The sequence below is a fragment of the Myotis myotis genome, unplaced genomic scaffold (assembly GCF_014108235.1).
Source record: "Myotis myotis isolate mMyoMyo1 unplaced genomic scaffold, mMyoMyo1.p scaffold_m19_p_3, whole genome shotgun sequence".
Taxonomy (NCBI): Eukaryota; Metazoa; Chordata; class Mammalia; order Chiroptera; family Vespertilionidae; genus Myotis; species Myotis myotis.
This window is the reverse complement of record NW_023416335.1, coordinates 200,906,657-200,919,569: the sequence shown is the minus strand read 5'-3', so window position 1 is coordinate 200,919,569 and position 12,913 is coordinate 200,906,657. Positions and strand designations below refer to the sequence as shown.

General features: G+C 49.1%; 1 protein-coding gene across 9 annotated transcripts in view; it reads right to left on the bottom strand.

Annotated features, from left to right (window-relative positions):
* The window catches only part of CHST11 (carbohydrate sulfotransferase 11), a 227,284-nt gene that overhangs the window by 128,023 nt on the left and 86,348 nt on the right, over positions 1-12,913 (bottom strand). Inside the window, exons 1-3 of one of the 9 annotated variants that reach the window (XM_036299298.1) lie at positions 7,577-7,824; positions 3,250-3,282; positions 2,681-2,853 (exon numbers count right to left, since the gene is read on the bottom strand). The exons of 2 other annotated variants lie outside the window; for them this stretch is intronic. In XM_036299298.1, coding sequence (XP_036155191.1) covers positions 2,681-2,708 — 28 coding nt within the window. In that variant the 5' untranslated portion in view covers positions 2,709-2,853; positions 3,250-3,282; positions 7,577-7,824. Of the gene's footprint in view, positions 1-2,680; positions 2,854-3,249; positions 3,342-7,576; positions 7,825-12,913 lie in introns of those variants that run through there. 6 more of the 9 variants (XM_036299296.1, XM_036299299.1, XM_036299297.1 and 3 more) reach the window with 6 other exon arrangements.

Genomic DNA, 12,913 nt, shown 5'->3' with positions numbered 1-12,913 from the left:
GAGATTGTAACGATGCGGCTACAAGCCAAGGACTGCTGGAGCCACCAGAAGCTAACAAGAGACAAAGATTCTCCCCTACACAGAGGGAGCAGAGCCCTGCCCACACCTGGCTTTCAGATTTCTAGCCTCCAGACAGTGAGAGAATACATTCTGCTGTTTTAAGGCACCCATTTGTGGTGCTCGGTGGGGGCAGTCCAAGGAAACTAATACACAGGGGCTCACATCCTATGTGACCTTGACAATATGCTCAACCACCTGGCCTCGGTGATCTCATCTGTAAAATGGGGACAACATGCCTACTCAGTAAGGCTGTTGTGAGGCCTAAATAAGTTAATTCATGTCAAGTGTTTGGAGCAGCGGGGCACAAGGTAAGCACGCAGTAAGTTAAATAAGCTACCGTTCTGATGCCCACCCAGCCCCTTCTTTTTCTAATTATCCCCCAAGAGAGCACCTCAAAACCCTCTTCTATTCCAGCCCCAAATCTCACTGTCATGGACATGATATAGACCATTGATGGCGAACCTATGACACGCGTGTCAGAGGTGACACACGAACTCATTTTTTTGGTTGATTTTTCTTTGTTAAAAGGCATTAAAATATATAAAATAAATATCAAAAATATAAGTCTTTGTTTTACTATGGTTGCAAATATCAAAAAATTTCTATATGTGACACGGCACCAGAGTTAAGTTAGGGTTTTTCAAAATGCTGGCACGCCGAGCTCAAAAGGTTCGCCATCACTGCTGTAGACACATTAGGTCATGAGCCAGTCAGTGCACAGAAGGAGCTGGGGATGCACGAGGGAGGTCCAACCATGTCGGCTTTGCTCAAGGAGAGAGGGAGGCAGCTCCCGCAGGCGGCCGTGCGGCTGCTGGCCAGACAGTACCTTCTCTCCATGAGCAAGAGACAGCGTTGCAGGTAAGGTCTCCCTCAACGAAAGACATGCTCAGGGCAACGAGGAGCTAGAGCAGCCATGGGCAAACTACGGCCCGCGGGCCGGATCCGGCCCGTTTGAAATGAATAAAACTAAAAAAAAAAAAAGACTGTACCCTTTTATGTAATGATGTTTACTCTGAATTTATATGAGTTCACACAAACACTCCATCCATGCTTTTGCTCCGGCCCTCCGGTCCAGTTTAAGAACCCATTGTGGCCCTCGAATCAAAAAGTTTGCCCACCCCTGAAGAGCCTTCCAGGCAGCCACCCACCTGCCCACACCCGTATGTTCATCTCCGTATGTCTAGGTGAGTTAAAGATGGGAGTTATCTTCTTAACTGTCCATGTGTCTCTGTTTCTCCCGACATTTCGCCGGCCCAAGATGCTAACAGAGAACACGGAGTTTTAAAATACCCCCGCACGCACCGCGTGGCTGGCGCTGTGAAGATGTTTACAGCCTTCCCCTCCAGCGATTTCCCTCCTGGGAAATTACACCCAGGCGGGATTTGAACAGAAGCTGAAAGATTTATGCGCAAAGACGTTTCCTATAGTACTTCCCTTTCAGTGGCCAAACACTATAAACAGCCTCAATGTCCAAGATTGGAGGAAGAATTTCATAAATCATAGTTCACTTAGGGACATCGCTACTAAATTACAGTGTGTGGACTACTCAGAACATGGCAGTGTTGGTAAAGGTAACAACGTGAGGCATGGGAAGGGGTTTACGTTAAATCCGCAGAATTCGAACGACCACGAGGGTCAGGATCTCAGCTGTGTGAACACATATACGGTGTAAAGAGAAAAACAATGTTGTTGTTGTTGTTAATCCTCACCAGAGGATATGTTTCCATTGATTTTTTAGAGAGTGTGGAAGGGAAGAGGGGGGGAGGGAGGGAGAGAGAGAGAGAGAGAGGCTGAGAGAGAGAGAGAGAGAGACTGAGAGAGAGAGAGAAACATCAATGTGAAAGCGACACATTGATGGGTTGCCTCCAGCACACACCCTGGGCTGGGGTTCGAGCCTGCAACTGAGGTCCGTGCCCTTGATCCTTCAGTCCTCTAACCACTGAACCAAACCAGCCAGGGCTAGAGAGGCTTTTATGCTTCTTCCATGTTGTATATTATTTCTCCCACTTAAAACGGATGGCTTTATTATAACACTAGATCCAAATCAACTCAACGAGTTAAAGATGCTGCCAAAAGCTAGGGAAGTTCTAAATAGAGACTTTCCCGAAGAAAGTCCCAGAATTATCTGTAGTCACTAATGCCGACATTTTCCCCGACAGATCTTTGAAAATTGAGAGCACAATAGTGTGTCGAATTATTGCCTGTCCAGGATGTCAAGTGCCTAAGTATCTCTTCAGTTGCTGCCATCGGGGTGAGGGAGATAAAGGTGTTGGAGAAGTGGGTGGGGAGCCCCGGGCTGGGGGCAAAGAGGCACTCGGGGCCTTGGGGGGAGCCATGCGGCGCCTCAGATGTTATTCTTCCTGAAGTGTGGTCAGAGGGAACGACCATTGCAGCTGTAGCCTATTAACAGCTCACCCTCCCCATCTCTCCCCTTCCTCCTTCCCTCCTAGTGAGTCTATGCAACGCCGAACCTCACTCACCGAGCCTCACTCCTCTGTCCCTCTGAGGCTACGCAGTGGGATGGGGATGAACCCAAGGAGGGGAAAGGGAGAACCAACGCGGCTGCAGTGAGTTTCCCAGGGAAATGTTGAGCGTTTTCAGACTTACTAAAAAAACAGACCTTTGTAACAATATAGAGACAGTCCCATCTTTCTCCCAAAAGTAAGAAAGCCGGGCACAGACCCTTGTTATTGCAAGAAGCAGGAAGGCCTGGTGTCTCCGGGGCAGTGCACACATTCAGGCTGGGTTTCGATTAAAACTCCCTTCAAAGTCAGCCAGGTGGGGCCTTTTATGCTGTAAAATAACAGGGCGTTTGTCAGTGGTTACAGGCACAAGAGGATAAAGGGCCACCCCCTCTCTGTGTCTGTGGGAAGTGGCCCGGGGCGTTAGAAAGGGGTCCGGTTCTGAGCCTGTGGCCACCTACCATCTGGGTGACCCAGGGCAGAGGGGGAAATAAGCAGAATATACTTTGAGCTTCCGTTCTATGCCAGGTTGAATGCCAGCCGCTTTAGTAAACGCTATTTAGCCTTCCCTTTCTCAAGACCATCCTGAACACAAGTGTTATTCCCCTTTTACTGGTGAGGAAACAAGTGCATCTGCCAAAGTGACACAGCCAGTAGCGACAGGTTCTCTAGACCGAGATAACGGGCAAACGGTCATTATCTCTGAGTGTTATCCATAGAGACCTACCTGATGTAGGCGAGGAGGGGGAGATGAGTGAACCTGAAACACACAGAAAGCAGCATTTCACAACCCTGGGTCCATCCCGACAAAGAGGAGTCCTGTGAAGTCATGGAAATGCGGTTTAGGTTACTTCGTGAAGGTGATGGAGTGCAGCAGGGTCAACGTGTCGACATCAAAGTGTTTAGACACACATGTGAGACGTAACGCCAAGTTCACTGCTGGGGAGCAGAGCGAGGTGGCTAAGAGTGAGCCCTAGGGCGTCCTGGCAATCCACTAGCCGGCTGAGGGATCTTCTGCACATTTCCTCGCCCATCCGTGTCCCTGTTTTCTCACCCATAAGATGGGAGGAAAGGAAAGCGCCAAGTAGATGGCCAGCCACGATTCCTGGGTGCACATTATTTTCGTGTTTTTAACTTCTCTGAAATAGGGATGCATCTTACACTTGTAGCCTTCTTAGATTTGATCAAATACGAAACGATGATGATGAAGAACATTCCTGACTCCCTTCCTCCCTTCACACAACCAAGGGCCTCCTCCACTCCCACCCCAGCCCTCATCTTAAAGCCCAAACCCCTGGAAAGAGGTCTCTCTCTCTCTCTCTCTCTCTCTCTCTCTCTCTCTCGCTCTCGCGCTCTCTCTCTCTCCTGCACATTTAATGTTTTCCAAGCCAATACAAATATCTTCAAGTCCGAGTGGCAAAGTGTCACATCATCCAAACGTTCTTGCCCTTGGAGGGTGACACCAAAGAGAGGGCCTGCTCAGGCGCAGGCAGACAGCTTCAGGATAACCCACGCCGTGACAGGCCCATGCCCAAGCCACTCATCACACCAAGGTCCCCGCCCCGGTGTCCTGAACGCAGTGGGTCTTCAGCAGCACCAAGAAAGACCTTCTATCATGAGACCTAACCCTCCTCCAAAGAACAGCCCCAGAGCTCCCGGACAGTGCTCCTTTAAATCCTGGTTTCCAGTCAATCTCTAATCTTTGGTCACTAAATCAAGTAATAACCAGCTTTCTCAAAATCTGAGAAACCACACCACCCCAAATAAACAAAGAGGGATAACATTTCCTCCATGATCCAGGTCACTCCTCCAGCAGGAGCCAAAGGAGCTCACATCCCTGGGAGCAGGCCCCAACGTCCGTCCGTCTGTCCGGAGGAGTGAGGACGCAGGAAGCATCTGTTTACAGGAGGTTCTGCTCGGAAAAGGCTGGCAGGAGACGTAGGCTCCTGGATGTCCACGGTCCAGGGGGAGCGACTTTGCAGAGAGGGAAGCTGGGCCAGGTCAGGGAGGGCCACAGAAACAGCAGGGAGGGCACTGTTGTCTTTCACTTCCTTCTGATCTCAATACGTGTCAACGCCCAGGGCTTTCCTCAGTCAGTATGTGGGAACCTAACATTCTCAGCAGTTCGCTCAAGCAAGTCACTAAGACATAGAAGAACCCCGCGTCCTTCCAACTGAGGCAGGAAGCCGCAGAGGACTGGGCGCCCCGTTCTCGACAAGTATCGTCTGGGTCCAGGTACTTCATGGAAGCAGAATAGACCAGATATAAAGAGAGAAAAACTGGGCTCCTTACACATCCAGGAAGTTTTTAACGCAGCGGTTCTCAACCTGTGGGCCGCGACCCCTTTGGCAGTCGAATGACCCTTTCACATGGGTCGCCTAAGACCATCCTGCATATCAGATATTTACATTATGATTCATAACAGTAGCAACATGACAGTGATGAAGTAGCAACGAAAATAATTTTATGGTTGAGTCACAACATGAGGAACTGTATTTAAAGGGCCAGAAGGTTGAGAACCACTGTTTCAACGGGACACAATTCTGTCTCTGATGCAGAGGCTGAAGGTACACATCTGTCTGCCGTTCTCTGACTGGATCTGACACTGAGCGTTCATTCGTTCACACGTCTCTCAATTATCTACAATCTCCAGGTCTACGGCGCAGAGGGTATTAACTCCAACTCAAAAGAAGAAATTGAGTCTCATGGTATTTGGACACCGGAAGCCTGACCTCTAACCTAATTTACCTAACTAATCCCCACCCCCTTTTTCATGTTCTGAACTTTATTATTCCAGTCTGTACCTATAGTTAAAGCTTTTGGCTTTCCTGTGGTTGAATAGTATTGGAAACTTCCGCAAATTCAGAAACCAATCTTTACTTTCCATTTTCTTTTATCCTCTGACTTAGCCTGAAATCTTCTTTTGTTAACAGAAACCAAAAAAGATATTTTATCCCCCAAGCCTATAATGTATGGGGGAAAGTGACAAATGATTTCTAATTTCAATCCCCAAAGGAAACGACTGAAGGGTGGTGAGAGCAAAAAGCAAATGTGGTTTTTATTTTGAAAAAATATATATTTTTATTGATTTCAGAGAAAGAAAGGGAGAGGGAGAGAAACATCAATGATGAGAGAGAATCATTGATCGGTTGCCTTCTGCATGCCCTCCACTGGGGATCAAGCCTGCAACCTGGGCATGTGCCCTGACCAGGAAACGAACCCTAACCTCCTTGTTCATGGGTCAACACTCAACCAATGAACACCACCAGCTGGGCAAAGCACATGGTTTTATTCAAATTCGGGCCTTTTTCCTCAAATGTCTATCAGAAATAAAAGGGACCAGTTACTTAGGGCTGATCTTATGTGACCATTGTCTGTGTTTTTCGATCACAAATAACAGCTCTGTGTGTCTCTTGATTATCCATGCTGATGAAGAGGGTGGTGAGCCAGGCCACCCAGAGGCAGCAGGTAACCCGAAACATGGCTCCTGGTCAGCTGGGCCTGCCGAGCAGGATGCTTAACCAGTCTGCTTTTATCTCCAATATGCTTGGCCTAAAGAGTTACCCCGTGGGAATGGCTGGCTGGGGACAGTCAGGCTGGGAACCCAAGGACACAGCCCAGGGGACGCGTCTACCCCCTGGCAACTGGAAGTTGCCCACGTTGACGTGCTAGACTTATTGGGTGATCATTTTGTAAGTTATATAAATTTTTTTTTAAATCTTAAAAAAAAAAGAGAGAGAGAAGTTACCCATGTTAGAATATAGTTGTGTGTTTTTTAAACCTTATTCGAGATAAAGCAGTAGACAGCCCCTTCCTGACATGGGAATGACGATAATGAATACCTGTTTAGCAGCCTGCCTGTCCCAATGGGCCTTCCACACGCATCTTCATAGCCTCTCATTTTAAAGATGAGAAATGAGAGGTCAGAGAGGTTAAGTGACGTGCCTATGGTCCCAAGATGAATCAGCGTGCCTCCATTCCATGGTGAGGGGCTGGGGGCTGGGGACCTGCATGGCTTGTCCAGGGGTGCAGTCAGGGGATGGAGCAGAGACTCAACTCAATCGGACCCAAGTTCAATCTTACTCCTTCTACGCAACAGCTGCCATACAGTACTTGTCTTTCTCTGTCTGACTTATTTCACTTAGCGTAATACCCTCCCAGTCCACCCATGTTGTTGCAAATGGCAAGAGTTCATTCTTTTTTATTGCTGAGTTGTAGATATGTACCACATCTTTATCCATTCATCTATCGATGGGCACCTAGGTTGCTTCCATGTATATATATTGGCTATTGTACATGATGCTGCCGTGAACACAGGGGTGCACATATCTTTTCGATTAGTGTTTTTGTTTTCTTTGGAAAAATACCCAAAGTGGAACTGCTGGGTCATACAGTAGCTCTATTTTTAATTTTCTGAGGAATCTCCATACTGTTTTCCATACCATCTCTCATTCTTTAAGGATAGCAAGGAAACAGAAACATGGAATTAAGCCCTTCCATAGACACCTGGGCGCCTACTCCATGCCTCTTTCTAATGTCAGAGGCCATGTTAAATTTCTTTTTCTATCCCATATTTTGAGTGAAGCCAGCACAAAACAAGTCCTCAATAAACACCCCGGAGTTAGTTAATTAATCTGACCTCGCAGCTGAGAGGTTAGCATGTCACAAGAGCCTAGGACAGTGGTTCTCAACCTTCCTCATGCCGCGACCCTTTAATACAGTTCCTCATGTTGTGGTGACCCCCAACCATAAAATTATTTTCATTGCTACTTCATAACTGTAATATTGCTACTGTTATGAATTGTAATGTAAATATCTGATATGCAGGATGTATTTTCATTGTTACAAATTGAACATAATTAAAGCATAGTGATTAATCACAAAAACAATATGTAATTATATATGCGTTTGCCGATGGTCTTAGGCGACTCCTGTGAAAGGGTCGTTCAACCCCCAAAGGGGTCTCGACCCACAGGTTGGCGACCCACAGGTTGAGAACCACTGGCCTAGGACCTTCCTGGTTTTTGCTGGGAATGTGAAGGTCTGGCTCTCACCTGGTGGTCTCTCTCCATGGAATTCAGCCAGTTTCCAAGGCCTCGTCCAGAATGCGAATCACAGAGAGCTCTGTTGAGTCATTTCTGTTGCTTACATCCAAATCACTTCCCAGACTAAATAATATCAGATGGGACTTCAGACCTCTGAGAAAAGATAAGCCACGCCAGAAAGCCGATGACTCAATTTTCCATTTTCCAACCAGCTGTGCTGCCATCCTGGAGAGAGAGAGCCAATGCGCCCAGGGGCCTCCTCAGAACCGAGGGGGCGGGGGCTGGTTGGGTGTCCAAAACATAATCAAGAAGATAAAGATCTTGGGAAAGAAACTCAAATGGAAAGGTCTGCTCTGGAGCAAAGATGGATTCTACCCAAACACAGGAAAAGAAAAACAGGGAAGTCACAAGCTACACGAGGGAATTTGGAAAGGACCTTTGGCTTCAGGAACACTTCTATTGTACTCGACCGAAGCCAGAGTTCAAGGTTCCGGAAGGTCTGAGGCACTGGAGAGTCAGAGGACTGAGACCCGGAAGCCAGCATTGGGCTGAGTTCCTATGAGTCCTGTGAACTTGGGAAAGGACCCCCCCCCCCCCCCCACTTTCTGGGTCTCAATATCATCTTGAAATGGGGGGCGGGGGGGGGGTGTACTCTGTATAAGATCCCTCCCAGCTGCAAAATTCAGTGCTTCTGGAACTCTGCATCCACCGGCTGATTCATGCCCTCCCCACCCTGCCGTGAGCCTCACCAACATCCCACTGGCAACACGCTCCACCCCTGAACAGGCCAGCTTTTGTGGGCTCCTCAGAGCCTGGCAACCACAGAAATAAACCCGAACGCACCAAAAACACAAACGGGTCGTGAGTGCTCTTGCACTTATGAAGTCAGCAGTGTGAAATGTCTAACAAAATCGTCTACAGATCTTTTGTTGATACACGGTTTAAAAAAACATCTCCTCTTAAATATAAAAAGGCCCATTTGTCTGCTTCTCAACCAGAGCGGTCTGCAGTGGGCAGCACTGGAAACCTTAGTCCCAGTCATGACCGTGGGCTGCCTCTTACACCCACCCACGAGCTGGGGGGAAACTTGGATTTTTTACTGTGAGATCTTCTCCATTATGGGGAGAATTGGGGGAGGCAGGGGACGTGGCCCTTGGCATTGACCAGACAATGAACTCATCGTCCTGCCTGGCCCAGAAATAGAAAGCGAACGGTAAGCATAGCTGGCCAGCCTCTCCTTCACCATCTCAGACTGAGGTTAAGTTGCTCATAAGGAAGTCAAAAGGGGAACAGCTTACTAAATGCAAAATAATGTACCCTATCACCCCAATAATCCCCAGGGCTCCACTGTCATCTGAAAAATTAAGCACCTACTGTGTGCACAGCCCGCCCTTCCTTCCTCCCTTCCTTCCTTCCTTCCATCCATCCTTCCATCCTTCCTTCCTTCCTTCCTTCCTTCCTTCCTTCGGTGTTGCCAAAGTAGCCTTCTAGATTGGGCTGCATGCATAACAATGAGAATGTACTTAATGCCACTAAACTGAACACTAAAAATGGTTAAAATGTTATATATATTTTACTACAAAAATTTTAAAAGTTACCCAAAAAACGTTAGGCTGTAGCCCCCAGACACACCTAATCACACTGATACAAAATAGAAACACTGGGCCACTGAGCTATTTCCAGCACGTCCCCAAACGCCTGGGGCGGATGATCTAAGAGCCTCTCCCCTGGCCAAAGTAACCACGGTCCTGTGTTTCAGCATCAGAGTGAACCTCAGAGTGAATCCACGGCCATTTCCACGCCTCGAGGTCTCAGTACTGAGGCCGAGGCTGATGGTTCTCTAACCTAAACATCTCTCAGGACTGCCTGGGGTGAGGTCAATGCAGATTCCGGGGCCTGGTGAGCAGGATCCTGACCCAACAGGCCTATGTGGAGGCCCAGGAAACAGCCCTTTTAAAAGTGGCCCAGGTGAGCTGGGGGGACCTGGGGCGCATGAGAGATTTGGGGACAACGGGCTGCACAGAACAGGTAGGTGAACCAGAGGCAGGCCTGACATGGGCTTTAGAAATGTCCAAAGGGGTCTGGCCGCCGGGACTGCCGCTCCTGCTCGCCTTGAGGGCTTGAACAAGTCAGGGCAAGGCACACAGGAGACAATTCTACCACCTTTCCTGTTGCTGGTAGACCATCAGATCACCCAGATTCCAGGCCCAAATCTCTTCCATCACCGCACCTCAGTCTTCTCCCTCTGTAAAACGGGCACAATGGTACCTGGCCTGTTCTCCCAACTGTGTGTCCTTGGGCTCTTTATACTTCATCTCTCCTGACCTCAGCTTTCACATCTTGCAAGTGGGAATAAAAACAGTACTCGGCTCACAGAGTTGTCTAAAAGGCCTAATGCAACAAAAGCGCTCAACCCAATGAGGCGCACACAACGAGCACGGAAGGAGTGTGACTGTCACCGTTGCGTGTGGATGTGCTTGGGAGGGGACAAATCGAAGAGACGGCAGTTTTCATACTTTTATCATTAAAAGAAGATGAACAGGTATGCACTCATGCCATTCACCCTGTGGTCACAAATCATGGCCCTTGGGCTTAGAGGTGACAAGAGTGCCAACCCTTTTATTTCAAACGTGAGCTTCTCCACCCTCCAGGCAAGCGGCCAAGGGATGAGGGAGCACGTCTCACCCCTGGGCTCACAGGGGGCCTTCTGGTAAAGGAGGCCCCAACCCTGCTGCTTACAGAGCAGCCCCCTCAGAGGGAGCCACACGGTGTCCACCTCACCCCGCCGAATGCCACCCTTCAGCCGCAGAGAGCCACTCACAGATCTCAGAGCACACCCAGGACATTCTGGTCCAACCAGCAAGCTGCTGCTGCTTCCAGAACTTTCTTTGCCTTCCATTGCCTCAGCCACGCCCCTCTTCACCCCGATCATCACGTGGACTGCAGCTCAAGTGTCCCCGCTTGAGAGAGGCCTTCTGGGGTCCCCTGTGACCCCACTCTCCTGTGTGTTTTCCCATAGCGCTCACCCCCGCCGGAAGGGACCTACCTCATCGCGGTCCCCTTGCCCTGAGCATCAAGCTCCGGGGGTCCCTCTGTCCGGCTCACTGCGACCACAGGGCCTGGAAATGCTGCTGACGGACTCATACACCCCATTTGGGGTGAACACAGAACCCAGGCCTCGGGATCATCCCACTCCAGGCCTGTGTGCTGCCGTCATATTCAGTCTCCCTCCCTTTCCCTCTAACATGTGGCTGGGCTGGGGACAAGTGGGCACTGCTGTAGCCGGAGGGGATAGGCCAGGGGTGAGGAGCCTGGAAGCTCTAGAATCAGGCTTTATCAGCCCCATGCTGTTACCTCCCACCGTGTGTTCACGGCAGGTCGTGGCCTTCTGATAAAACCGTCCCCGTAGCATTTCATGGAGACAGAAAGATAGTGGGCGTAAGCACTTGGCATGCGGCTCGTAGGAGGCGTTCAATAACTGTTCCTACTACTACTACTACTACTACTAATGGTTATAATATTGTTTGTCCTCTGAAGACGGGCTGCTCGCCCCACCACCTGCTAGCTATGTAACCTGGGCCCAGGATCCTCCTGGCCACTTTCTCATCGCTAACATGAGAAGGAAATTCCCAAACTCTCAGGGCTGTGTGAGGATTAGACGGAACCATTCAGGGAAACCAGTGCCTTGCGCATCCTGAGCACTTGATAAACGGCAATTAGTAACGTCCATGCTGTTGCCTCTCCTCCCAAATTCACGAGCCCCTTGAGGGCAAGAACCCTGTGTACTCACTTCTCTTCCCCGACACGAAACGCCTGGCACATTTTTCCGGAAGGAAGGAAAGCTTTGAGGTCACCCCATGCCCAGCACCATCCAGCCTGATTCCTGGCGCGAGAAAGAGAGTAGAGGGGCACAGAGAAGGCACGTGGAGCGGGTTGGATGCACAGCGCCACGAAGTAGAAAGACTATCTGCTGGGAGGGTAAAGGGTTCACAGATGGTAAAATCCCCAGCTGCTCACACACCTACTGATGGGAGGGGGAGGCTTGTTAAATGTTAAAAATGAGTCAATTTTCTCTTAGAACAACAACCAAGAAGGTGATGGGAGAGGCATAAACAGGGTGTGGGTAGAGGAGAGAAACAGGCACCTGAGCCTGACTCTTATGAAACTTAACCCTTTATGAATAAGGGGGGGGGGGGGGAGTGTGATTAACTCAGACCCTCCCAAGACAGACGTTCGTTTCATACTCCACGTACACCACTGCGGCGATCAAACGCAGGGCGGGCCGGTTTTGTAAGCTGTCAGATATGTCAAGACCGTTAACTGTTTCTGAGTTTAGCAATTTGGCAGATTGTGGAGTGGGGCTGTTCAGATGGCCAAGAGCTTGGACTGCAAGGGGAGTTTCTTTCGCAACGTGTCCTCTTCTGCCAACTGTAAAATAAGGCTATGAAGCTGAACAGGAGGGCTGCACTGAGCGCGGGCCCTCAAAGGGAAAACCAGGCGTTGGGGGCTCCCAGCACAGTGTGGTCCATGGTACCACCCAACACCACCGGTACCACCATCACCTTCTCTGCCTGACCTCCCAAGACTGACCTCCCAGGGACCCCTGAGCTGGGACAGGTAGATGGACAGGCTGGGACAGCACAGAATTTGTACCGCAAATTCCCAGCCTGGAATCTCCCCACTTCATTAGGTTCTGCTACTGGAACAAAACACTTCAAATTCCCCTCAATCCAGCACGTTGGCTGTGATGTGCTCAGCCACAGCTCGATGTGGTAAGGAGATTACAAAATGGACTGAGACAGCCTCTGAGCTTTTCGCTGAGTTTTCAAAGTAACTGCTCAGAACAGAAAACTGAGACCATAAGGGATGCTCAACGGTAGGCAAACTGTCCACAAATCCTGGTGGTTGTTGCGTTCAATGAATTCAAGAGGTTGTATTTGTTATACGCCTTTTATTTTCATTCTGAATATAACACACTCTGAAAAATTGGAGGGGGTCTCATAAACTGAGCTCTGATAACTAATGTGGCTACTCCAAGAGTGTTCTCGGTGCCTAGAATTTCTTCCACCGAGAAGTTTGTCTTGTTGCGATGTGTAAGCTAGTTTTGTTTATGGGTGTGTCATCTGAAGCCACACTACTGGGTTCCAATACTGGCTCTGTCACATCCTAGCACTGCGACCTTAGATAGGTAATGGAACTTCCCTATGCCTCAGTTTTCTCATCTATAAAATGGGAATAACAGTAACATTTTTTTTCCCCCTCAAGGTTGTTGTGAGATAAATAAGCTATTATGAGATCACTTAAACAGTGTCTGGCATACCTTTAACTACTTACTTTATTAAGAAA